The following is a 24,997-nucleotide window of genomic DNA, read 5'->3' as shown; positions in this document are numbered from 1 at the left end:
TAAATAATTTTTTTTTTTTACATTTTATTTATTTTTGAGAGACAGAGCACAAGTGGGGGAGGAGCAGAGAGAGGATGAGACACAGAATCAGAAGCAGGCTCTAGGCTCTGAGCTGTCAGCACAGAGCCTGATACGGGGTTCAAACTCACAAACTATGAGATCATGACCTGAGCCGAAGTCAGATGCTTAACCGACTGAGCCACCCAGGTGCCCCCCAAAATAATAATTTTTAATAAAGTATGTATCTCAGTATAAGGAAGAAAAGCAATACTAAGAGTAAAAAAGTAAGAATCTAAAATAATAAAGACATGGCTAGGCCAGCAATAGATAATGAGCAATACCTTTTAATAGTATATGATGAAGATAAAACTGAAATCCTATTGACTTATACTGAATTTTTAACATATTATAACAAAATTATATGTCCAGAAATTTTTGTTTTATATATTTAAAAAATTCCATGAAAACACAAAACTATGTTTGATAAGAGCCTTGTATAAAAATAATGGAGATATTTGGAATATTTGGATATTTGAATTTGTTAATACAATCACTATTAAATACTTTTTCAGCCTTTCCCAAACTGCGGAGGTAGTCAGTAAAAAAATCAGACCTCTGCTTTTTTTTTTTTTTTTGAAGTAATCTCTCTGCCCAACGTGGGGCTTGAACTCACGACCCTGAGATCAAGAGTCATATGTTCCACCGACAGGCCCAGCCAGGTGCCCCCGACCTCTGCTTCTTAATGAATGCTTCTCTCTGTGAATTTTAACACAATGAAACAAGTATTATTGTACTTGCCCCTCCTTGTTGGTAGTATTACTCAGAAAATAAAAATCTTCCTGGAGGGAAATGGACTCTGGCATAAATATGAGTGAAGAGATATGTCTTCACTGCTGTGAGACAGGGTGGCATATGAGGTCAAACCAGGGACTCAAACAATATTCCTCAAGAATAACCACGAGCTTTTGTCTAAGTACACTCCTCTACAGTGTACAATGTACATAGTATCCTATTAAATAAGATATGCTAACTTTATTTTTATTATTTGAAGCTCGATATCATTTTACAGCATTTTTGAATTTGGGGTATGAGTTTAACAACTGGGATTTAATTGTAGAGTGGATCTGCATTTATTGACATTAGAGGGACAGAGCAGATTAGAACAGCGCAGAGCAGGGGTGACTGGATGACTCAGTCAGTTAAGTGTCTGACTCTTGATTTTGGCTCAGGTCATAATCTAATGGTTTGTGGGATTGAGCCTCATGTCAGGCTCTGTGCTGACAGCATGGAGATTGCTTGGGATTCCCTTTTTCCCTCTCTCTCTGCCCCTCATGCCCCAAAATAAATAAATAAAAAGAGAAAAGAGCAGAGCGGAGGAGACTAGCCAAGGATGTGGCTTTTGGAGCAAGACTACTTGAGTTTGAATTCTGGCATTTACTGGTTATGTGACTTCGGGCAAGTCACTTTTTCAAATTCTGTTCCTCAGCTTCCCCATCTGTAAAATGGAGAGAATAATATACGGAGTGGTTATAAGGATTTAAAGAATTAATCATATAATGTACTTAGGAATCTGGCTCATTGTAAACACTTAATGAGTGTTAGTCATTTTCACTGGATAATCCACAAAACGGACAGTTCAAAAGCAGACAGTGAAAAGTGGCTTAATGGAGTGAGACCAAGGAGAGAGCAGCAAGAGACATGTTTAACTCAACTGTGCTCAGTGCACTCAAGTTTAGCATCCAGCAGCTAGCTTCAAGGTGTCCTCTTGGCTCTGCTCAAGGGTGAAGATTTAATTCAGCAGATAGCCCTGGCCTGCAATTAGCTCAAAACTCCTGACTGCTAGTCCCAAATATGAAGACCTCTCTTGGCCAGGGATCCTTTTGAAGTCACACTCGGCATGCTGCCACAACCCTGAAAACAAACCCAACTCACCATGAATCATAAAGAAATTTGTTTGTAAAGATGTATTGGCAGAGGGCTGGGGGTGAAAGGTGAAAATCGAGGGGACAGGGTGGTAAGATTCATGTTGCTTGCTTTACAACAAAAACCTAATGCAATTCACCATTGGGTGTGTCTCTTTTTCACATGCCAGTTGCCCCTTTTCCTTCTGGCATATATATGAGTGAAGAGAAAGGCTTTCAACCTCTTACATGTCACTCCATGTCACTACCTCCCAGAGGCCTCTCCATTGCCCTAGAGAGTTCACCTGTGGCTCTCCACTTATGTTCCTCAACCAGACAAAAGCCTGGGAATTAGATCAATTTCTACTTAATCTGGTATGCCTCTTGGGGGTTCCCACCCTTCTATATGCAGCTTATCAAAGTATTCACCCAACACAAACTAACCTCTTTCTTGGGAAACTTCTGCTTGTAAGAAAATGTTCTCTATCTATGCTTAAAGCATACAGTGGGTGCTCAACAAATAATAGTTCCCATCCTAGAGCCATTTGAGGATCTGACAGTAGTTGTAGGAGAGGGAATCAGGAAAATGAAAAGGGGAGGGAAAGAGTGGAAGTCTTGCATAATTGGGGTAGATTTAGTATTATACCACTTCAGAAATTTTTTCTTGCTTGAAGGTTTTTAAGGGAAAGAGAAAGGAAGTAGAAAGGCCACAGGGATTTCATAAACATACACCAATAATATCAAACTATAAGAATTGGTTGTAAATTTATTCTTAAGATTGTTGACAAGTAGACTGGGCTTTGACAGAAGACCCAATCATCCTAAAATTGCTATATATTTTTTTTTAATTTTTTTTAACGTTTATTTATTTTTGAGACAGAGAGAGACAGAGCATGAACGGGGGAGGGTCAGAGAGAGGGAGACACAGAATCTGAAACAGGCTCCAGGCTCTGAGCTGTCAGCACAGAGCCTGACACAGGGCTCAAACTCACAGACTGCGAGATCATGACCTGTGCCGAAGTCGGCCGCTTAACCGACTGAGCCACCCAGGCGCCCCCTAAAATTGGTATATTAACATTTATTTAGAATCTCTTTTGAAGCTGTGCTAGACCTGTTTATCAAGACTGGAACTTTATGGAAGTTCTGGCATGCCTCAAAAGCTCCATAGAATTTCATGATTTCTGCAAATTTACACCGAGAGCTTCCCTCCCTCATATATTCTATTTCATTAAAGATTTTGACAGCAAAAAATATGTTCTGAGGTAATTAAATGGCAGGAGGTAGCTTCGGGCTGGCATTATTTTCAGTCTGAAAAAAAAAAAATGGGGCATGATTGCTTCTATGGTTTCTGAAAGGATTAGTTTTTACCTGATGTTACTTGCCTTGCATTTCTAAGCAGAAAGACAGCCCATGAGCTTCCTCAAGCCGCAAACAGTCTGCCTGGGGTCTTGTTCAGTCCCTACCTCCCGGACTTGGAAGAGAGCCTGAGAGGCGATGATGCGCAGAGAGGGCTCAGGGTCACACAGCAGATCTCTCAGATCTATGTGGCCAGAAAACACAGGTGGGAGGTGAATATCTATGGAAATGATCACTGATCCAGACACCAAACAGCCAACAAGCCTACAGTAGGTGAGGTAAAGGACTATTTCTAAGAATCTGTCTGAAAATTACACATTTGTAGATCAATTCCACTTGTGACCTACAAAGCATTCATTTTTGAGTTTCCAAATAGTTTACTCCTTTACAATAGCCACAATGCCAAGTAGTCCACCTGAAGTCAAATCATCTGTCAAGCCATGTCTAAAACTGCTAATTTCTAAATTCCTGTGTTGGTCCTAGAGATTACTCTTAAATCATTATTTTCTTTTAAGTGTACTTTATTTTTTTTAATCTTTACCTTTTGTTTTCTTAGTATAAAATAAATACATGTTCATTGCCTAGAAAATTTGGATAATATATGTAAGCACTGGAAGAAAATCAGTTATCCATAATTCCACCACCAGAGAAACAGTTATATTTCTGTTTTTTCTATTCAGTTACATACATGTGCTTTTTTGTTAAAATGAAACCAGGTCATGCAGATTATCTAATAATTGCTTGTTTTATTTAATATTGCATCATCACTTATCAAAGTCATTAAATTTTTTTTTCTATGATATTTTCATGGCTTTGGGGTACCTGGCTGGCTCAGTCAGTAGAGCATGTGAATCTTCATCTTGGGGTCATGAGTTCGAACCCCCATGTTGGGCATGGAGATTACTTGATAAAAAAAATTAAAAAAATTTTTTTTCATGGCTTCATGGGATTCTATAATATGGATATGCTATACTTTATGAAAGCAATTTCTCAGTATTTCTAATCTTGGATGTTTTCCATGTTTGCTATTTTATTTATTTATTTATTTATTTATTTATTTATTTATTTATTTATTATTTTTGAGTATTTTTATTTTTATTTTTAAAAAAAAATTTTTTTTTCAACGTTTATTTATTTTTGGGACAGAGAGAGACAGAGCATGAACGGGGGAGGGGCAGAGAGAGAGGGAGACACAGAATCAGAAACAGGCTCCAGGCTCTGAGCCATCAGCCCAGAGCCTGACGCGGGGCTCGAACTCCCGGACTGCGAGATCGTGACCTGGCTGAAGTCGGACGCTTAACCGACTGTGCCACCCAGGCGCCCCAGTATTTTTATTTTTAAAGAGAGAAAGAGACCAAGTGTGAGTGGGGAACAGGGGCAGAGGGAGATAGAATCTTAAGCAGGCTCCACGCTCAGTGTGGAGCCTATTGTGGGTCTAATTCCACAGGCCTGGGATCATGACCTGAGCCAAAACCAAGAGTCAGACGCTCAACTGACTGAGCCACCCAGGTACCCTTCTGCTGATTTTTTTTTTTTTTTTGAGAGAGAGAGAGAGAGCGAGCGAGAGAGAGAGAGAATCAAGCAGGTTCCACACTCAGCATGGAACATGGAGCTGGATGTGGAACTTGATCCCACATCCTGGGATCATGACCTGAGCCGAAATCAAGAGTTGAACATTCAGCCAACTGCGCCACCCAGGCACCCCTCTTATTTTCATAGGTTAAATTCCTAGAAGTGAGATTGATAAGTCAAAGTATATATTTATTTAAAAGGTTTGATACATATTGCCGAACTTAAATATAAAAAAGGTATATCTATCTATGCTCATACCAGTGCAGTGTACAATAATGTCAGTTTTCCCTTAACACATTTATGGTGACTATTAATTAGTAACGTTTGCCATTTTGGCAGAAAAAGTCATCCTGGCATCTCATCATTGTTTTGTTTTCAAACTTTTGATTACTAGGAATAATGAATATTTTTCATATATTTACTGGCCATTTATCCTCTATAGACTGCTTATTCATATTGTTTGCCACTTGTCTTTTGAGATGTATTAATTTGTTGGGGTGCCTGGCTGGCTCAGTCGGTAGAACAGGCAACTCCTGATCTTGGGATTGTGGGTTTGAGCCCTATGCTGGGTGTAGAGATTACTAAAAAAAATAAATAAATAAACTTAAAAAAAGAGAGAGATGTACTGATTTAAGGATATTAACTCATTATCATAGTACAAATATATTTCCTAAATTATTGTTTGGTTTTTAGCTCTGTTTCTTTTTTTTTAATCAAAGTTGATTAAAAAAATTTTTATATAGAGGAGAGTCTGGGTGGCTTAGTCGGTTAGCATCCAAATCCTGATTTCAGCTCAGGTCATGATCTCATGGTTTGTGGGATAGAGCCCTATCAGGCTCTGTGCTGACAGCACAGACCTGCTTGGGATTCTTCCTCTCCGCCTCTCTCTCTGCCCCCTCTCTCTCTCAAAATAAATATTTAAAAGAAATAAAATTTTTATATAGATAAATCTATCATTCTTTTACTTTATGGATCTGTCTTTGGTATCATATTTAGTTAGATAAGGCGCTCTCTCTCTCTTTTTAAGTTTTATTTATTTAAAATAAATAAATCTCTGCACCCAACCTGGGGCTTAAACTCACAACCCTGAGATGAAGAGTTGCATGCTCTTCCGATGGAATCAGCCAGGCCCCCTAGATAAAGCTTTTTAATTTCCAGTTCTCCGAGGTCTCAAAAATGCTCAAGACCTCTTCACAGTTTGAAGCTTTTTATTTTTTCAGTAGGATTTTAGCCTTTAAACTCATGTTTATTTCCAAAAGGGAATGCTTAACTATTTTTAATTTCTTTCAGTTCTTGCATTAAGATCTGTTTCACAGAATACATGAAGGAGTACACATCAATTCTAGAATCTAAAGGAATGGAACTTTATTTTGTCATGAAGTCAGTTTAAATTCACATTTAAAATTTTGTTATTTTTCTGTTTAAATTTAGCTTAAAAATTACCTACAGTAAATGACATAAATTTGTTCAGGAGTTCTGGAACACCCTATTCTAAGACAGATCAGGCACTGTTAGGGAAGGAAGAGGGTGGGATTATTCCATTAGATTGAACCACATGAGAATGTTATTTGACTTGATTTCGCCCTACAGATTGGCAATTTCATAAGGTTCATATATAGATCCTATACATAAATGACTTTAGAATGAAAAAGGAACTTTTGCTCCCCTTGTGTTAGATTAGAAAATAATTTCCTTCTGGGGCACCTGGGTGGCTCTGTCAGTTGGGCGTCTAGCTTCAGCTCAGGTCATGATTTCATAGCTTGTGAGTTCGGGCCCCACGTCAGGCTCTGTGCTGACAGCTCGGAGCCTGGAGCCCGCTTCGGATTCTGTGTTTCCCTCTCTCTCTGCCACTCCCCCACTCACTCTGTCTCTCTCTCAAAAATAAAAACATTAAAAAAAGTTAAAAAAAGAAAATAATTTCTTTTTAATTGAACAGAATCAACCAGGCACAGGCCTACCTCATAGAATAAAAGAATCTATTTTACTTTTACTTTTTTTTTTCTTGCTTCTGATAGCTGTGAGGAGATAGAAGAATTTAGAAAAGTGGCATGATCTTCCGTTTTTTTTAAAGCTTTTTGCTTTTTTTGTTATTGTTGAGGTATAATTGACATACATTATATATTGGTTTCAGGTGTACAACATAATGATTTGATATTTATATATTTTGTAAAATGATCACTACAACAAATCTGGGTAACATTTCTCATAATTTGTTTATACAAATTATCTTTTTTTAGTATATGTGCTGCCAAAGCGAGCACCAAATCATCTTTTAAAAAAAAATTTACTTAATTACTTTGAAATGAACTCTACCCCTGATGTGGGGCTCAAACTCATAATCCCGAGACTAAGAGTTGCATGCTCTACTGACTGAGTCAGCCAGGAGCCCCTCTCATAATTTTTTTCTAAGACTTTATTTTTAAGTAATCTCTACACCCAACATGGGGCTTGAAACCACAACCCTAAGATCAAGAGTCGCACACTCTACTCACAGAGTCAGCCATGTGCCCCTCTCATAATCTTTCTTAAATAAGGTCCAGCTTCTGGCTATTTTACCAGTTGTATATTCTTACTTTAAAAGCAGTGAATTGTTCAGGATTTTATTTTATTTTTTAAAATATTTTAAGTAATCTCTACACCCAACATGGGGCTTGCACTCACAACTCCGAGATCAAGAGTCTCATGCTCTACCGACTGAGCCAGGCAGGTACCCCCAGGATTTTAATTTGGTTCTCTTAGTACACACTTTTGGGTGTGAGGCTTAGCATTTCATGGCATTTCTAATTGTAGGACTACTTCTTAAATGGGAATAAATAGTTCTCTGAGTGCTAAATCCTCCAAACTGTACAGTTACAGAAAATTCCCACTCGCTGACAATTCAGAAAGCCATTTATGTTATGGTTGCCTTATATGATTATAAAACATCTGTATTACCAAGTTTTACCATCTCACAGGACAACTGCTTATGGAAAGTAGTGCTACAGCCATTTCTGTGGTGCTTGTGGGGTATCATCATAATTTACTAAGATAGTATTTCTAGGTAATGTCTTATTTCCCGAAAAAATTCAGAAACTGTTCCTGAGACACTCATCAAAGCTGGCTTCCAGAAAAATAGGGTCATGTCCTTTCCTAATCGGGTAGTTGGACTGGGATGAGACCATCATTCACTTGAAGTCACCAAGGGCTTTCTTACTGCAAAAGTCAGGCTCTCTGGTTCCCAGGGTCTAAATTCTGTCAGAGAGCCTGCCCACTGTCACTGCCTCAGATCCCTTTCAAAATGTGAGATGTCCCAAACCAAACCCAAGTATGTTGTCACTCACCTTTCTCTATCCAGTCAGTGCCTTTCATCCTGAGCTCACTGTGATCCACATACTTCAATAAGAGCCCTAAATGTAGATAAAGTCAGTGAGTCTGTGGTCTGGCTCTGGCTCTAAGCAGTTGGCAGAACTGGCCTTTTGATAATTAGATTCTAAAACTTTGACTTCCAAGTGCCTGAAAGTTACCTAAAGACAACAGCCCCTTTCTTCAAAAAAAGTATTTTTGAAGTTATCTTCATAAACAATGAGGATACTCAACAACACAGTTTGGGAGAATATAGGGTAACGTGACTGTAGAAATGAAAAGATTATTTATACCTACAAATAAGACTGCTGCTCTTCTGATAGGAAGCTTTGCATTCTTGGAGAACATCAATGTTTGGGCTACAAGGTTAACTTTACCCTTGCATTTTTTTCCCTAAGTGGGGAAAAAAGAGTAGAAAGGAGTGAAACGCACAACTATTTTTGTCAGCCTCACTATAGTTTCCAGAGTCAGGGACTATGTCAGACATCGGACACATATAGCATAGTGCTTGAAAAAGTGATTGTGGTTGCTTAGCGCCACAATAACAAGCCCCTAGACAAAGTTAAATCCTCTGAATACACCTTGCTCACAGCCACTCATGCCACATACTGTGCCCGTGATGCCTCTAAGTCCATCTCCACCTCTCTGTTTCTAAGTCTTCTCTGCCTTGAGCTCTGCCTCCCTATCAGCTCTTCCCTCATCACCCTTGCCTTCCTGACCTTACTCTGCTCTGAGCATTTTTGCAGGTACTCCTCTCTTGGCACATATCATTTTCCACCTTGAGTTTCCATTTAACTTCCCACAGAAGTTTTATCCCCCTTCCTAGCTAGCCAGCTCCCTTGGGAAGTTTGTATCCTTGGCATGTTTCTGGGTTCCCCATGGCCTGTTGCACATTGGATGTGTTGTGCCTACTGGCTGAATAAATGTGCCTCTCAGTGGGTCTGCTACAGGGATAGGCAGCTTGGGATAGGAGGAGGGCAATCAGAATCTATTCCTATAGATCTTACGATGGTACATGGATAATCTATAATCAGAATTTCTGCTGTAAATATTGTTATCACTGCCTCAGATGTAAGTTTGCCTACAGGTCAGAGAGATCATCCCCAGTGGAAAGCCTGACACTGTGAGGCTTCCTAGCCCTGTAACTCTGATCGGAGGAGCCCGCCACTGGGTCCTAAATAGGTTACACAAATGGAAGATCCCTGTGGGAATAGTCAGTCCTAGGGTCTTCATAGTAGGATCCCAGCAGTTCTAGAGTCAGATGTCCAGAAAACCATGGATAGGCCCCCTGAAACTGCCCTGGCTCAAGCCTTCCCCTGAGATTGGCCCCAGTAGCCTTAGTTAAGTCTGGGAGGAGAAAGGATGCCATCTGGGTCCTAGCAGAGTCAGTGGCATGCTGCTAAGCATGCTGCATGGCCCATGATAGCCTAGCAACCCTTGCTTGCGGCTCCCTAAACATGTTCTAATGGAGGGTAAAATAATCCACTACACCCAAGAAAAGGATTAGAGATCACTGTAAAGGCAATACATAACTCCATTTCAATTCACTCCATAAGCAGTTTTTTGAGCATGTACCATCAGCCCTATACCCTATATGAGCCTCTGACCCAGGTTAATGGGGCTCCCAAGAATTCAAGAGAGTCTTTCTGATGAGAAAGGGTGGTAATAGAAAGTGCATCTGTGACTCAGTTGGGAGGAAACTGTAGAAAATAGGTTCCCAAAGCAAGATGGTTCATGGATAACAGCTGCTGATGTGAAAGGGGATGGGAAATATTTCCTTTATGTCGTGTTCCTCCCTTAAAAACTACATCAGAAAAAATAAGTATGCTAGCATATGAAAGAGCTAACAAAGCCATTATTGATCACGTACAAAGAACTTGCAGACTTTTCCAACTTTGCCACACCTGATGTACCAGGGATCTTTGCAGTACACTTCTTGGGGCAGCTTCCACTTCAGGAACTGGGCACATATAGTTAGGACCTGCCTGCTTTCCTGTGGAAAGGATTATCAGAGATCAGCATTTTTCAAATATTTCTTTTTTTAGCTGACCTAACTTTTCTTCAAATAAAACTGATACTGAAGTCCAATACGAAAAGCTGATAAACTCAAGAATTATCCTGGCTAAAGCGAGGGCAGGGATGGAAAGGAACCAGAGTCCTGTCCTCCTTCAATTTCCCCAGTCAGTTCCTATAGGGGACTCATAAAGCCTGCAGAATTGTGGGGAGGATGGAGAAGCCACTGGTTTAGGGCAACAGTGAGAGATGTCAGGTGTAATACCCAGAGCAGGGATTTGGGCAGGAGTTCCCACTCCCCCACTCCTAGACCTAGGGCTCCTCCGCCCACGTGCTGCTCCTGTGATACTCTCCTCTCACTTTATACAGGGAAGTATAGCTTCTCTTCTCCCAGACCTTGTGGAATCTCTGACTTGGAATGACTTCTGGAAGGCACTGATCCCTTCCTGATCCAGATGCTTGAGCAGAATTTAGCAAGTAGGCTTCTTCTCTATTCACTGCTGTCAGAATGCTTCCCATGTACCACACACCACCTCAGATGAGTATCCAAGCAAGTATTTTGTCCCACGTCCACTAGATTTGGACCATTCTTTTGGAGACTGATAGGAATACAAGTTAGTTCAGCTACGCTGTTTATTTGTAAATATCTAGTAAAGTTAAAGATGCCCAGATATTCTACTTCTGAGTTTATTCCCTCAAGAAACTCTCACACAGGTATGCAAAGAAATACATAAAAGAATGCTCATTGCAGCATCGTAGTAATGAAAAACTGGAGGCGATGTAGATGTCCGAGCATAGGAGGGAGAAGTGTGAGGGTATCCTCAAGATGGAGGATTCTGTACGGCAGGAAGAATAAATGAGCGGGAGCCCCCCATGCGGGCAAGTCTTATAATGCTAAATATGCAAAAAAGAGCAAGTTGCTGACAGATTTACAAATGATACAACATACGAAGTGTTTTTCTACATATAAAGTTTTAAAACATGAAAACATATTACCACAGAAGTTGGTAACAATACAATTCAGGATGATAGTTGTTGAGGGAATTCATTTGGGGATAGGCGTGTGATTTATTCCTATTTTATTTCTTACAGTGGGTGGTAGATATATGGGTATTTATTATGTTCTCTGTGTTAGTGACTCCCAACCTGTTTAATGTCGGATTCCACCTCTCTAGCCTTGAAGACAAGGCTAGGGATCATTCAAGGTTTGAAAGAAAATAAGCCCAGAGCCTCGGCTGCTCTATGCCTTGCCTGATTGCCAATGGCTGACAGGGGTGGGGGTGGGGTGGGATGGGTATCAACGCATCCACATATCTATGACCCCTACAGGACATACTTTTCCATCACTCGGTTGGGAAGCTCTACTCCATACTTTATTGGGGTCTGAAATATTTCATATTTCTGTCTATGAGGCCATAACACTTCCCCCACATCAAGACACCAGGGCCCACTATAATCTTAAATCTTGTTTCTGATTCTGCTTTCATTTCTGTAATGGGGAGCATAAATAAGGGCAAGTTCAGCATTTTTCCAGAATCCTTGCGCACCTCTCTGGTTTGCTGTAATTGGTCGTCATAGTTAGCACCTTGGGATGGATAGGCTCCTGAGGTAAGGGAAAGTAGTAAAGATGATGACATCCCACCCACAACTCTATGACAGAAACTTGTGGAAGATTAAGGAGATGCAGAGCCTTCTTTAGATTGTCAGAGGAGCTACTGTTTCTGACTTAGCCTGAACACAAGTCTATTTGTCCAAAGGCCATGAGGCAGTTCTTAAATAAAAGAAAGGTAATGGGATATTGTTATTGACATCAACAAAAAGTTTGTTGAATTGGGCACGGTATTTAGGCCTCTGTGCTAGGCTAAATATTGGGGTGGGGTAACAACAAGGTATATTTATTGTTCTTACCCACAAAGGGCCATAATTTCCTATACAGAAATAAGGAGTAAGGTTTTTTACATAATTCACTTAGGCAAAATAATTGAAAGGTAGTCTGTGCTAGAGGAAATGGTGAATAAAGATGATACCGCAAAGTCCCTGCCCTCAAAGCTATAAAAGCTTATTTGCATATTTGGCTCTGGATTGGAAGTTATTCAGGGCTGAAAGAAGTTTGACAGAGGTGTTACCTCAGCTACGGCATCGTTTTCATCTTGAGAATACAGAAGTAGTGGGACCAAGCTGTCCAGGACTTGATTCTCTATACCCTTCTTATCTGTGTATTTCACAGACTTTATGGAGGCTCCAAAGAGGGTCATGGAGAAACGATGAACATCAGGTCTCACCTATAAAGTATCCAAAGGGAAGCAACTCATCGAAAGTGTTCATGCTTAACTTGCAAGGACTAGGTCAGTTGAAAACCCAGTCCTAACATGAGGCTATTTAGCTGTAGGTAGCTGAGGGCAAGAAGCCAAATATAGGTAAAGTTAGCAAGACCTGCTGCTTTGTACTACTGGTTGTTCTCTCACTCTGCATATGAGAAATGTAGTCAGCACAGTTTGTGCCTGATACTAGTATTAACTACTCACACAATCTGTTTTGCTGAAATTCAAAAACCCAACCTTGGCATATTTGACTCTTCCAAGGACATGGTTCATTGTGCTCCATGTATTTCTTTTTTGAAAAATCTTTTGGGATTTGGGATGGGGACATATGTATAGTCCACCACCTTGACCCATCCTGATTGTTCCTTGAAAGACATCTTTTCTTATACAAACTCCTTCCCCACCCCATGATCAGGGTAAGTCCCTACATCTCTGTAGAGACTCTCCTTGGCAAGTCTCTACATCTCTGTTTTTTGTTTTTGTTTTTGTTTTTTAATCTGAGAAAACAGTAACACCAGTCCTGCTAACATCACAGGTTACCTGGAAGGATCCCAATTTCTATTTGCTGTCATGCCAGTTACCCTCCCCTAGGAAAGTCTCTCCTCTCTCATTGTCTTACATCACCAAATAGGGAGAACAGGGTTTTCATCATGGCAGTCAGGGTAGTGAAATCCATTGTCTCGACGAGTTGCAGGAGTATCTGGATGGCCAACAAAACAATCTTCTCATCGGTTTCACATAAGAGGTCTAAGATGCACGGCAACAGGCTCTTGATGCCTTCTCTCTGTGTGCCCAAAGGGAGTGCACCATCACCTCTCCTGATAGCACTTCATCTGTTACCAAAGTAGGGCTCCCCAGCTTAACTCAGTACCTGGTGCTTGTTGAATTTTTGGTAGGGCTGGCTAGTTAAGAATAGAGAAGTAAAGAGGGCATGATTGCCCTCTCAGTATTGGCAGGGCTGATAGAGAATGGAGCAGAGCTGTTGTAAGTTGCCTCATAGGGAAAAAATGGAACCAAGAGGGAGATGGTCCAATAACAGAGACTTAGGATTAATGTAAGGAATTGCTTATAGAGAGAGAAAGTGGAATGGCTAGCTCAACTCATAGTGAGTTCTCCAACATGGAATGTATCCAGAGCAGAAAGATTCCTTGCCGGAATTCAAGCAGAAATTGACTGAGGACCTTTAAGGGTCCTTCCCATTCTGAATTGGGATTCTGTTCTTCTGAAAACCCAAAATGAAGCAATCTCAGAGTTTCAAAGTGTAAGACATACATGTAAAAAGTATTAACAATTAACATGCTAATATCTGTCATTCTTGTGTCAGACATACACACATATTTAAATATTTAAAAGAAATGGAACTCAGATGATAAAGTCAAAGGCCCGGAATTAATTTTCCTTTCTGACCCAGGCCTAGTTTCTAGCTAGCCCTGCAGAAAATGCTCTCTTTCAACATGAATGTCAGTGATCTTTGTTTAGATGATACACATCTTGGGATAGATACCATGGCATATCCAATTTATTCCTTAGAGCAACATGGTTCAAGACATAAAAGGACACCTGAATGTCACCCAGGCTGTTGATGATAGTGAGGGTACCTCCTTACACAAATTGTAGGTTTCAAATTTTATGAATATATGTGACTTGGACTTTTTATTTAGTTCTTATAATTTCATGAAATACTTTATAGTCAGTACTTACATATTTCCTAGGTATAAAATTTAAATGGTTCAAAGGGATGCATTCCCACTCGATCCTATTCCCAGCTACCCAATTTCCTTCTCAGCTTTCCTTACCAGTTTCTTGGGTGTCTTTCTAGGGTATGTTTGACTTGTGACTTATAAATCAGTACTCTCAGGGCCCCTCCTACCATCTCCTGGTGTCTGGTAAGATAGCGCAGTCCCTTTAGGGCAAGAGTTTTGAAGACATTATTTCCATGATGTAGCCAGTCTTTCAAGCGGGCAATAGAGTATATGCTGGGCAGTCTCCTAGCCACTGGACTCTGGAGAAGCTGAAAGAATCCAGAAATAAGCCAAAGGATTTACCTTTTTAAAAAAAAATTTTTAATGTTTATTTATTTTTGAGAGAGAAAGACAGAGTGTGAGCAGAGGAGGGGCAGAGAGAGAGGGAGACACAGAATCTGACACAGACTCCAGGCTCTGAGCTGTCAGCACAGAGCCTGACGTGGGGTTTGAACTCACAAACTGTGAGATCATTACCTGAGCCAAAGTTGGACGCTTAACAGACAGATCCATCCAGGCACCCCTGTAGAAGTTACCGTTAAGCCCTTTTTCAGGAGGGGAACCACCTTCCCACCAACTCCAAAATACACATTTTCCTTTGAAACTTGTACTATATTACAGGGTGATGCTTACACTGTAGGTACATAAGACAAGAAGTATTTCAGTAGGCTTGAACCTGAAACTATTTCTATCCCATGTCTGTTATGGATCCCAGCCTGCCATGAAGTTGGATGGGGCCCAGGAAGGCAGGCAGTGCTGCTTTACAGGCTTCCTGAATTCAGCTTCTAACGAATCTTACCTCCACGAAAAATCCTGCAGATGTGAGTTTATGTTTATCATTCCCTCGGTTAAGAAGAGGGACCAACAAGTACATGATCTTATTTGCAAAGAGGTGATTTCTTTCCAGCAATGCACTGCAAAACAGAACACCCAATAGGACACCTCTTAGAAATGCTCCTATTCTTGGGGTGCCTGGCTGGCTCAGTCAGTGGAGAGTATGACTCTTGATCTTAAGTTTTAAGTTTGAGCCCCATGGAGGGCGTAGAGATTACTCAAAATTAAAATCCAAAAAAAAAAGGGGGGGGGTGGTGGTGGAAATAAATGCTCCTATCCAGATTGCATTATTCCCAGGGCTCGGGGTCCTCTGAGGATTTTGCCCAGCTTCAGGTGCACAGGAGGGTATAGCACTGTCAGGACCTCTAAAATATTTGCCTGGCATAGTGGGTATTTCCCTAACCTGTGATGTTATCCAACTTAGGTTGCTGTTTTAACTAAAAGGGAGAAAAGTACCTAAATCAATGCTGATTTAGAGCAGGTGTACATGGCAAGGAAGCCTTACTTGGCAAGGAGAGATATTCCCTGAAGATGGCCATCTTTTCCTTCCAAGAGGGTCCATCCTTTATTCTTTTCCATGATGTTGAATTCCTGCCAGCACAATGTTCTGAGAAGGAGAGTCTTTGTAGCCTGTATGGCGAAGCTAAATCAAACAAAACCAGTACACGTGAATAGAACAGGTCCCTCCAACTTATCAGCACATGATCACCCTGCTCTCACTGAGGAGGGTCATGCACTGATAGCTGCTGGACAGTAATTCTCTTCTTTCCAGATTTCCCCAAAGACTCTTAATGCTGTAACAACTTGAAAAGCCCTTCACACGTATTTTTAGCATAAAGAAATCTAACTAAATTTTGTATCCCTGGGAGTTTGAAAAGAAATCTATGATAAAACAAATGATATGGGATGCTAAACCCATACCCACTGCTTTTCTCCAAAGCTTTATTTAGGGGTGCCTGGGTGGCTCAGTCAGTTAAGCATCCGAGTCTTGGTTTCAGCTCAGGTCACGATTCTCTCTCTCTCTCTGTCTGTCTCTCTCTGCCCCTCCCCCACTTGCTCTCTCTGTCTCTCTGTCTCTCTCTCTCTCAAAAATAAATAAACTTAAAAAAATTAAAGCTTTATTTAGATACAATTTACCCCCTCCATAAATTTACCCACACTGCTTTTTATTTTTATTTTTATCTTTTTGGAGAGAGAGAGAGAGAGCACACCAGTGGGGAAGAGGGGCAGAGGGAGAAAGAGAATCCCAAGCAGGCTCCATGCTCAGCATGAGCCCAACACAGGGGCTCGATCCCATGACATTGGGATCATGACCTGAGGTGAAATCAAGAGTTGGATGCTCAACCAACTGAGCCACCTCCAGTGCTCTTACCCACACTGCTTTTTAAACTACCCCCATTACTGGGATGCCTGGCTGGCTCCATCAGTAGAGCATGCAACTCTTGATCTCCAGGTTGTAAGTTTGAGCCTCACTTTGGGTGGAGAGATTACTTTAAAAAATAAACTACCCTTACTACTTACTGAACTTGTATGCTGGACATAACACCAGAGAATCCTAAAACTAGAGGGTCTTTGGAGAGTATTGAGCCTGACCTAATTTACAGATAGGGAAACCAAGGCACAGAACAACAGAAAGATTTGCCCAGGGTACATAGCTAATTAAATGAATGAGAATTAGAACTCAGTTCTCCTGACTTTTAGTCAGGTGTTCTTAATAATCCACATTATAGCACTTCGTCTGAAAGAAAGTCATGGGCCAAGGTGACACTAATGAATTTATACTGAGTTTACCTTGGCACCAATAAAACCAGACCACCAACCAGTGAGAGCCCAGAATAATTCCTGGGCATTTTTCATCTTGATGTCTCATGATAGTGGACTGTAAACTCTCCCACGATTGGGACCACATCTTGGCTATCCTTCTGTCTACCACAGTGCTGAGAGCTTAGTGTTAGTTAAGGTCAATGAAATCACAAAAGGCAGTACCACAAAGGGGTGACCTGTGAAGACATCTCCTGTTCTGTGTACAGACCGCTTGGAACGGCGACATCAGACATGGTAAGGCCAATACTGTGGTGTATCTGGATAAGCAGTGTCATGAGAAGCTGAGGGAAAAGTCGGAATGTAGCTGCTCGGAGCCTGTTTCCCACAAACACCTCATAAAGGGCGTCTGTTGCCTGTGGTAGAAAAGACACACCAGAGGGCTGAACACCTGTTAGCACTATCCCTTACTTGCTTTATCTGTGCTTGTGCCAGAACATGCTTTCTGGCTTTACTATCCCATAGGCAGAACAGTAGTGGTAAACAGTGCAGGGACATGAAAGTGAGGGGGAAAAGGAATAGGGAGTACAATAGTTACTAAAAGTTACCCAAGAGTGAGGGGAGTCTAAAATCCAGAACCATAAAGGAAACTATTAACATATTTGACCACATACAAATACAAAGCCATGGCAAAATTTGTAGTAAACATAGTTAGATTACAAATAACCTAGAGAAATCATTTGCACTGATGTGATGTTTTTAATATATAAAGTCCTTTTTTGTATCAGTAAGAAAAAAAAGGTAAAGGCTTGCTACTCAAAGTATGGGCCACACACCAGCAGCACTGGCATCGCCTGGGACCCGGTTAGAAATGGAGAAGCTCAAGCCCCACCCCAGACCTGCTGCATCAGAACCTACATTTCAGTAAGATCCCTAGCTGATTGTGGTTTGTGTGCATATTTTTATTTTTTAAAAAAATTTTAATGTTTATTTATTTTTGAGAGAGAGAGACAGAGCATGAGTGGGGGAGGGGCAGAGAGAGAGAAGACACAGAATCCGAAACAGGCTCCAGGCTCTGAGCTGTCAGCACAGAGCCCAACGTGAGGCTCGAACTTGGGACCGGCAAGATCATGACCTGCAAAGTCAGATGCTTAACCAACTGAGCCACCCAGGTGCCCTGGTTTGCATGCATATTAAATATGAGAAGCACTGGTACATAGAACATGAGCAGACAAGTCACAAAATATAAATGGCTACTTCACTCTCACCAATAACAAGATTGTAATTAAAATAATACTCCTTTTTTACCTATCAGCTAGGCAACAATAAAAAGGCTAGGAATGCTCAGTGTGGTAAGGGTGTGGGTAAATGGGCATTCTCACATATGACTGGTAGAAGGGCAATGTTTTAGAGGACCATCTGGGAATTCTCAAAAGTTTAAATCAGCCCACCCCTTGACCTAGAAATTCCCCTACAATGGCCTTTATCCTAAGAAAATAATTGGATATGTATAACAGACTTCATGTGTGTGTGATTAAATTTATTATAGCACTGTTTTAATGGCAAAAGTTTGAAAATTGTCAAAATGTTCATTAATAGGAAACTTGGAAATGAAATAAATGGTTCTGTGCCATATGAAGTGTTATCTATTTTTAAAAAGGTAATAAAAATGAATGAATTACTATGCAGCCATGAAAAGAATAACAGAGAGGCTTATGTTTTGACATGGAAAGTAGTTCATATACTGTTAAATAAAAAAAGCAGATCATCAAACAGTACATGTAATTTGATCCTATTAATACATACATACAATTTTATAGACTAACATGATTAAACATGTACCTTTGTCTGCCCTAACTTCTAAAACTACACTAAGTTAACATTATAGGGGTTTTTAAAAAGGTATAAATCCACAAAAACAAAGAGAATAGGAGAGAAGACTACGGCAGATTAAAGACGTCAGAATAATTTTGGAAGCTAAAAAATACATGTATGATAATAACTTAGGTCAGAGAGAGCTGAACCGTAAGCTGGTAGGAAAGAAAAGAAAGTAAAAAGTATATAGTGATAGTGGGGAAGGCTGTGTGTGTAGGAGTCAGAGAGTATATAGAAACTTTGTACTTTCTACTCAATTTTGTTGTAAACCTAAAACTTCTCTTTAAAAAGTATTACTGAAAAGAAAAAATGGGGGAAAGTATACCAAATACAAAAAAAAATTATATATGTATAAATACTTCTAGAAAGTTCATTTCTGGGGCGCCTGGGTGGCGCAGTCGGTTAAGCGTCCGACTTCAGCTCAGGTCACGATCTTGTGAGTTCGAGCCCCGCGTCAGGCTCTGGGCTGATGGCTCAGAGCCTGGAGCCTGCTTCCGATTCTGTGTCTCCTTCTCTCTCTGCCCCTCCCCCCTTCATGCTCTGTCTCTCTCTGTCTCAAAAATAAATAAACGTTAAAAAAAAAAAAAAGAAAGTTCATTTTTAGGGAGATGATACAGCTAGGCTAAGAATGGTCTTTAGGTTTTTAAAAGATTTAAAAAAAAATCCAAAGAATATATGATAGAGATTATATGTGACCTGAAAATATTTACCTTCTGGTAAATAGAGATTATATGTAGACCTAAAATATAATCTCTATATGTAGAGATTATATGTGACCTAAAATATTTACCTTCTGGTCCTTTACAGAAAAAGTTTGCCGACTTCTGCTCAAGGAGGACCTTTTCTGTTATTTATACTCTTCGGTATTATTTGACATTTTTTTTTCACAAGTGTATATTACTCTTTTACTATGATGATACATATTTTTTAAAGGATAAAGGAACATTTAACCATACTGATTAAACTAAACTTCATTATACCATATTGATTCCTTCATTCTCCCAAGCCCCCTCCATATCAATCCCTTGGCAGAGACATTGTAGATTTATAAATGGATGACAGATGCAAACTTTTGAGAGTGATGAGAAGGGATACTACAGATGGGGTGTTGGGCCAGTCATCCCAAGAGGGGGAGCGTATGGTGTTGAAGTTGGAAGGGCAAAGTTCAGTGGCTTACAGCAACAGCCACATAGGCCATCTTCTCGTGGGTGGGTGCATTATGGCATTTCTGCAACTTCCTCAGGAGTCTCCACAGAATCCAGGTGGTGCTGGGCAGTTTTACATCCAGAGTTCTCCACAATTCAGCCAGATGCCTGGAAATCCCAAAGAACAAGAGGGTTCAGGAGAATGGCTTATCCTAGGCCCACCATGACCATGACCTTCCTAAAATCTGGAATCCAATTTGTAAGTGATTTTCCTCTCTGCTCAGGTTTTCAGGCTATCAAAAGACTTACTCTCTGATTTCATAACAGTAAGTCCCAAGGTTTTATAATCTCAAATTCCCATGCCTCAGCATGGACTTCAAGACAAACTGGTCCTAATTGATCTTTTCAGATCCCTGTCACATATCTGCGCTCTAGCTACCCCAGACCATTCATCTTTACCAAACAATGGACTTTGACAACTCTACACTTCTGCTTATTGCCTGTCCTTAAACTGGAAGGCCCTTTCCCAAACGCTTCCCTGCCTGACAAAATCCTTCAAGGTCCAGCTCCAATGTCATCTCCTCTGTGAAACTTTTGCTGCTTCTTTACCATGTCTCTCATGAGAGTTCTCATAACACTTTCACAATTTCTTCTGTATAGAGGTTGCCTCGATCTTACATGTACTATTTTCAGTTCTTTGTATGTGTCCATCTGTTCCCTCTGAAGGCAGGGATTATATTTGGCTTTTCTTCTATGAACCCCTCAGGGTCTAGCACAATGCCAGGCTTACAGAAGGAATTCAAAGATATATTTATTCAATCCAGTCTATGGTCCTCAAGTTTTGGACATGTCCAAGCTGAGAAATAAAGCTTTGATTCTCCTTAGAAGAAGTCTCTTCTTTTATTTACTTATTTTAAAATTTTTACTACTGGACTTTTTATTTTTTTTTCAAGTTTATTTATTTCTTTTGAGAAAGAGAGAGAGAGAGAGCAGAAGGGACAAAGAAAGAGGGAGAGAATCCCAAGCAGGTTCCACACTGTCAGCTCAGAGCCTGAAGTGGGGCTCAAACTCACAAAATGCGAGATCATGACCTGAACCCAAACCAAGAGTCAGATACTTGAGCCACCCAGGTGCCCCCGGACTTTTTTTTAAGTTTACTTATTTATTTTGAGGGAGGAGGAGGGACAGAGAGAGAGAGAATCCAAGCAGGCTCCAAGCTATTAGCACAGAGCCTGACTCAGGCTTGAACTCACAAACTGTGAGATCATGACCTTAGCTGAAACCAGGAGTCAGATGCTCAAATGACTGAGCCACCCAGGTGCCCCAGAAGAGATCTCCTCTTCTTTTTTTTTTAAATGTTTATTTATTTTTGACAGAGACACACACACACACAGACAGACAGCATGAGTGGGGGAGGGGCAGAGAGAGAGACACAGAATTCGAAGCAGGCTCCAGGCTCTGAGCTGTCAGCACAGAACCTGACGGGGGGTTTGAACTCACAGACCGTGAGGTCATGACCTGAGCCGAAGTCGGACGCTCAACCAACTGAGCCACCTAGGTGCCCCTCTTTTTTTGTTTTTTGTTTTAATTTTATTTATTCATTTCGAGAGAGACAGAGAGAGCAAGTGGGGGAGGGGCAGAGAGAGAGGGAGAGAGAGAACCCCAAACAGGCTCAGCACTGCCATCACAGCCCGATGCGGGGCTTGAACTCACAAAACGTGAGACCGTGACCTGAGCCGAAACCAAGTGTCGGATGCTTACCTGATTGGGCCACCCAGGCGCCCCAGGTCTCTTCTCGAAGAAAGATAGTGTGTAGGAACTTTTCTTCTTCTATAATTGACTCAAAGGTAGGGCCTGCCATTTATATAAACACTGTAGAAGAGCATTATCAGGGGAACATTGGGAGTTACTCCTGGTTTTAACTCATTCTCTTATTTCCGGAATCTACTTAGGTATCTTTGTGTGCTACAGCAAGTATGGTCTTCCAACTGTCTATATCAGAATCACTCTAAAAATTGAGAGGCTTAAAGACTATTCCAACATTTCACTCCCTGATAATTTCACTCCTCTGATAATTCTCATCCACGAATAAAACAAATTGAGAAGGTCCTAAAGGACTCCTAAAGGGAAGGCCATAAAGGCACTATGAAATACTGAAAAGGCTCCTAGCTGGGGCAACAGATTGTAGAAAATGAACATTCCTTCTTGGGATGAAATTAAGAAATTCCTATATTTACCTATCCTTTTTTTTTTTCCTTCTTTGAATTCCCTAGGAAGTAAATGAAATAATTTGAGAAGCTATTTATTGTGAAAGAAGTGTTTCAAAAATGCTTTTGGTCTGTAAATTTGTAAGTGCTGGGAATGCATCCGAATTAGGAAAACACATACATTAGCCTATAAGCCAATGGTTCACAAATTTTAGTGTGAAAAATACATCTGGAGAGTTTGTTAAAAATACGGTTTCCCCTCCAGTGATACTGATTCAGTGGTTTTTGTTTGCATCATCCCTTTGGGGGTATGCATTCATCAAGCTGTTTCATACCTTCCTTGTGTTTAGTTTTGCTATTCCTCCTGTCCAGAATGCCTTTTCCACTGCCCTGTCCCACCTTCTACTTGGCTAATTTACACTAAACACTTAGCTTGTGGCTGCCCTTCTTTTAAAACTCCCTCCCCAATCCTTCATCTAATTAAATCACCTCCTACAGGAGCTTCCACAGAACTCTTTTATTTTGCTTTGGAGTCCTCTGTTATTCGTCTAGGTCTGCTATCAGACTGTGTGCTGCTCCAGGACAGGGCTTGTGTCCTATCCCTTATTTCTACAGGCCCAACGGCACCTTGGACATAGTAGTTGCTTTGCACAGACTCCTAAGAACAATCACCCCAGTTAAACCAACTCTTGTTCCAAGAGCTAGAACAATAAAATTATGCTAAAATTACACTTTAAAATGATTAAGTATATTTAATATTTTGTATGAAATCATAAGTTTCATATAAGAATCTATATTTAATATTTTGTATGAAATTATACCTTTCATATAAGCTGAAGCAAGCAGTAAAGGTTTAAAAGTAATGGATTACAGAAATATACAAAATAATAGTTTTTAAAAAAATTGTATGAACTCTTTTTTTTTTTTGCATGGGTAAACATCTTCCTTTATTTGACTTAGTGGTAAAGTGTCTTAAGTTCAGCTTACAGAAAACATCAGCACTGCACCAAGACATTGTGAGAATCATTCATTGGAAGTGGTTTTCAAACAGTTTAAAGCTAAGAAATCTTGGGGCGCCTAGGTGGCTCAGTCGGTTGGGTATCCGGCTTCAGCTCAGGTCATGATCTTGCGGTTCGTGGGTTCGGGCCCCGCATTGGGCTCTGTGCTGACAGCTCAGAGCCTGGAGCCTGTTTCGGATTCTGTGTCCCCCTCTCTCTTCGCCCCACCCCTGCTTGTGCTCTGTCTTTCTCTGTTGTTCAGAAATGAATAAACATTTTAAAAATTAAAAAAAAAGCAAATAAATCTTTTTTTCAAATATAATAATTACCCAGAATCACAATATATAAAGCAGACAAAAAGAGATGCTGCTCTTGTCTGGCTGGCTCAGTTGGTAGAGCATGAAACTCTCGATCTTGGGGTGGTGAGTTTAAGCCCCACCCTGGGCACAGAGCTTACATTAAAAAAAAAAAAAAAAAGATGCTGCTCTGATAAAGGAAGTGGGGGCCTAGAACCTTCTCATAATGCTTCATTATCTTCCCCATAAGGATCTCCTGGAACTTTCAGGGTGCCTCCAACTCTGAAAGCCACAATTGTATGTAAAAAAGCATCTTGTTTTATTCTTTATGTGATTTATTCCTATTTATGGATATATTCATATTTTCTTTTGTATGTATGTATGTTTTGGCTAAATCTTTCTCAAGTGCATTACAGATAATCATGATATTCACCCCTAAATAACTCAGCTTTGATCTCCTAAGAATAAGAACATTTTTCTGTATAACCACATTATCATTTCACACCTAAGAAAATTACATTAATTCAGTAATCTATTACAGAGTTTATACTTAAATTTCCTCAAAATTTTATTTTATAGTTTATGTTTTCATCCAGGATCCAATCAAGTTCATGTATTACATTTGGCTTTATCTCTTTGGTGCCTTTTTATCTAGAACAGTGACCCCAGCACATTTTTCTTTCATGACATTAACTTGTTTGAAGAGTTTAGTCCAACTATCTTATACAGTGTTCTTCATTCTGGATTTGTTGGATTGTTTCTTTATGTTTATGCGTTATATTCTGACTTATATTATCGGTTATCTGTCTATATCTTATCTCTTCTACAAGAATATCATTCGATTTTTGAGGGCAGCCATGTTCCACAATACCAGGGGCTGTGTCACACACTCCAATTTAATTTAGAGGCTATACTAGGTTCTGTTACCTGTCATATGGTACTGGATGACACAGAAGGTGGCTGATCACTATATCTGTGTACTTGGGCCTGGAGATAAACAAACTCACAGTATTTATGATTTGTTGGCGGACTCTAGGCTGGCTAATTATAGATAGCCGGGCACAGATCACTCCCATAATTTCTGGCACCTGAAGAAGGAAAAGAAATCACTAAGACCTTGATCCTATGGGACAATGATGGTTACTGAGGATATTGTGGCTATTTCTGAAAGATTCAGGGGGTGACAAGAATGTTTAGTATTTAAAAACTATCTACAATAGATCTTTATGTATGTATATGTATATAAAAATATTTAGAAGAACTTACATACAAAGATATTAATAATGTGACTCTGAATGATGGGATATTGATTTTTTTGCTTACATATTTTTCTAATTTCTCCTCAATGACTATGTATTGATTTGATAATAAACCAAACTAGTAAAAGTGTTTCAAGGAAGTTGGGATTTTTTTTCTGCTCTGACTCTGACAATGCCAGAGGAGTCTATACTTGCCTTTCACCCAGAGATGTCTACCATCTCTGGAAACAGCAGCCACTGGATTTTGGCGCAATTTTTCTTCTTGGCCTTCTCTGCCCACCCATAGACTCATGGCTTCAAGTCTCTGTGGAAATGTCAGCCTCTCAGAAAGGCAGTCCTCAGCACCCTCATATAAAATGGCTTTCATTATCACCA

The 24,997-nt window shown here is 40.2% G+C and overlaps 1 protein-coding gene across 1 annotated transcript in view; it reads right to left on the bottom strand.

Annotated features, from left to right (window-relative positions):
• Positions 1 to 3,206: 3,206 nt before the first annotated feature.
• MROH8 (maestro heat like repeat family member 8) overlaps positions 3,207 to 24,997 on the bottom strand; it is a 56,321-nt gene continuing 34,530 nt past the window's right edge. The window contains exons 12-23 of the mRNA XM_043602416.1: positions 24,291 to 24,451; positions 19,895 to 20,030; positions 17,068 to 17,258; positions 15,587 to 15,724; positions 15,047 to 15,161; positions 14,376 to 14,516; positions 13,125 to 13,289; positions 12,311 to 12,466; positions 10,042 to 10,164; positions 8,465 to 8,564; positions 8,150 to 8,215; positions 3,207 to 3,441 (exon numbers count right to left, since the gene is read on the bottom strand). Of these exons, the coding sequence (XP_043458351.1) occupies positions 3,293 to 3,441; positions 8,150 to 8,215; positions 8,465 to 8,564; positions 10,042 to 10,164; positions 12,311 to 12,466; positions 13,125 to 13,289; positions 14,376 to 14,516; positions 15,047 to 15,161; positions 15,587 to 15,724; positions 17,068 to 17,258; positions 19,895 to 20,030; positions 24,291 to 24,451 (1,641 nt within the window). The 3' untranslated portion in view covers positions 3,207 to 3,292. The remainder of the gene's footprint in view (positions 3,442 to 8,149; positions 8,216 to 8,464; positions 8,565 to 10,041; positions 10,165 to 12,310; positions 12,467 to 13,124; positions 13,290 to 14,375; positions 14,517 to 15,046; positions 15,162 to 15,586; positions 15,725 to 17,067; positions 17,259 to 19,894; positions 20,031 to 24,290; positions 24,452 to 24,997) is intronic.

This window comes from Prionailurus bengalensis, chromosome A3, assembly GCF_016509475.1.
Source record: "Prionailurus bengalensis isolate Pbe53 chromosome A3, Fcat_Pben_1.1_paternal_pri, whole genome shotgun sequence".
Lineage (NCBI taxonomy): Eukaryota > Metazoa > Chordata > Mammalia > Carnivora > Felidae > Prionailurus > Prionailurus bengalensis.
This window is presented reverse-complemented; position numbering and strand designations above follow the sequence as displayed.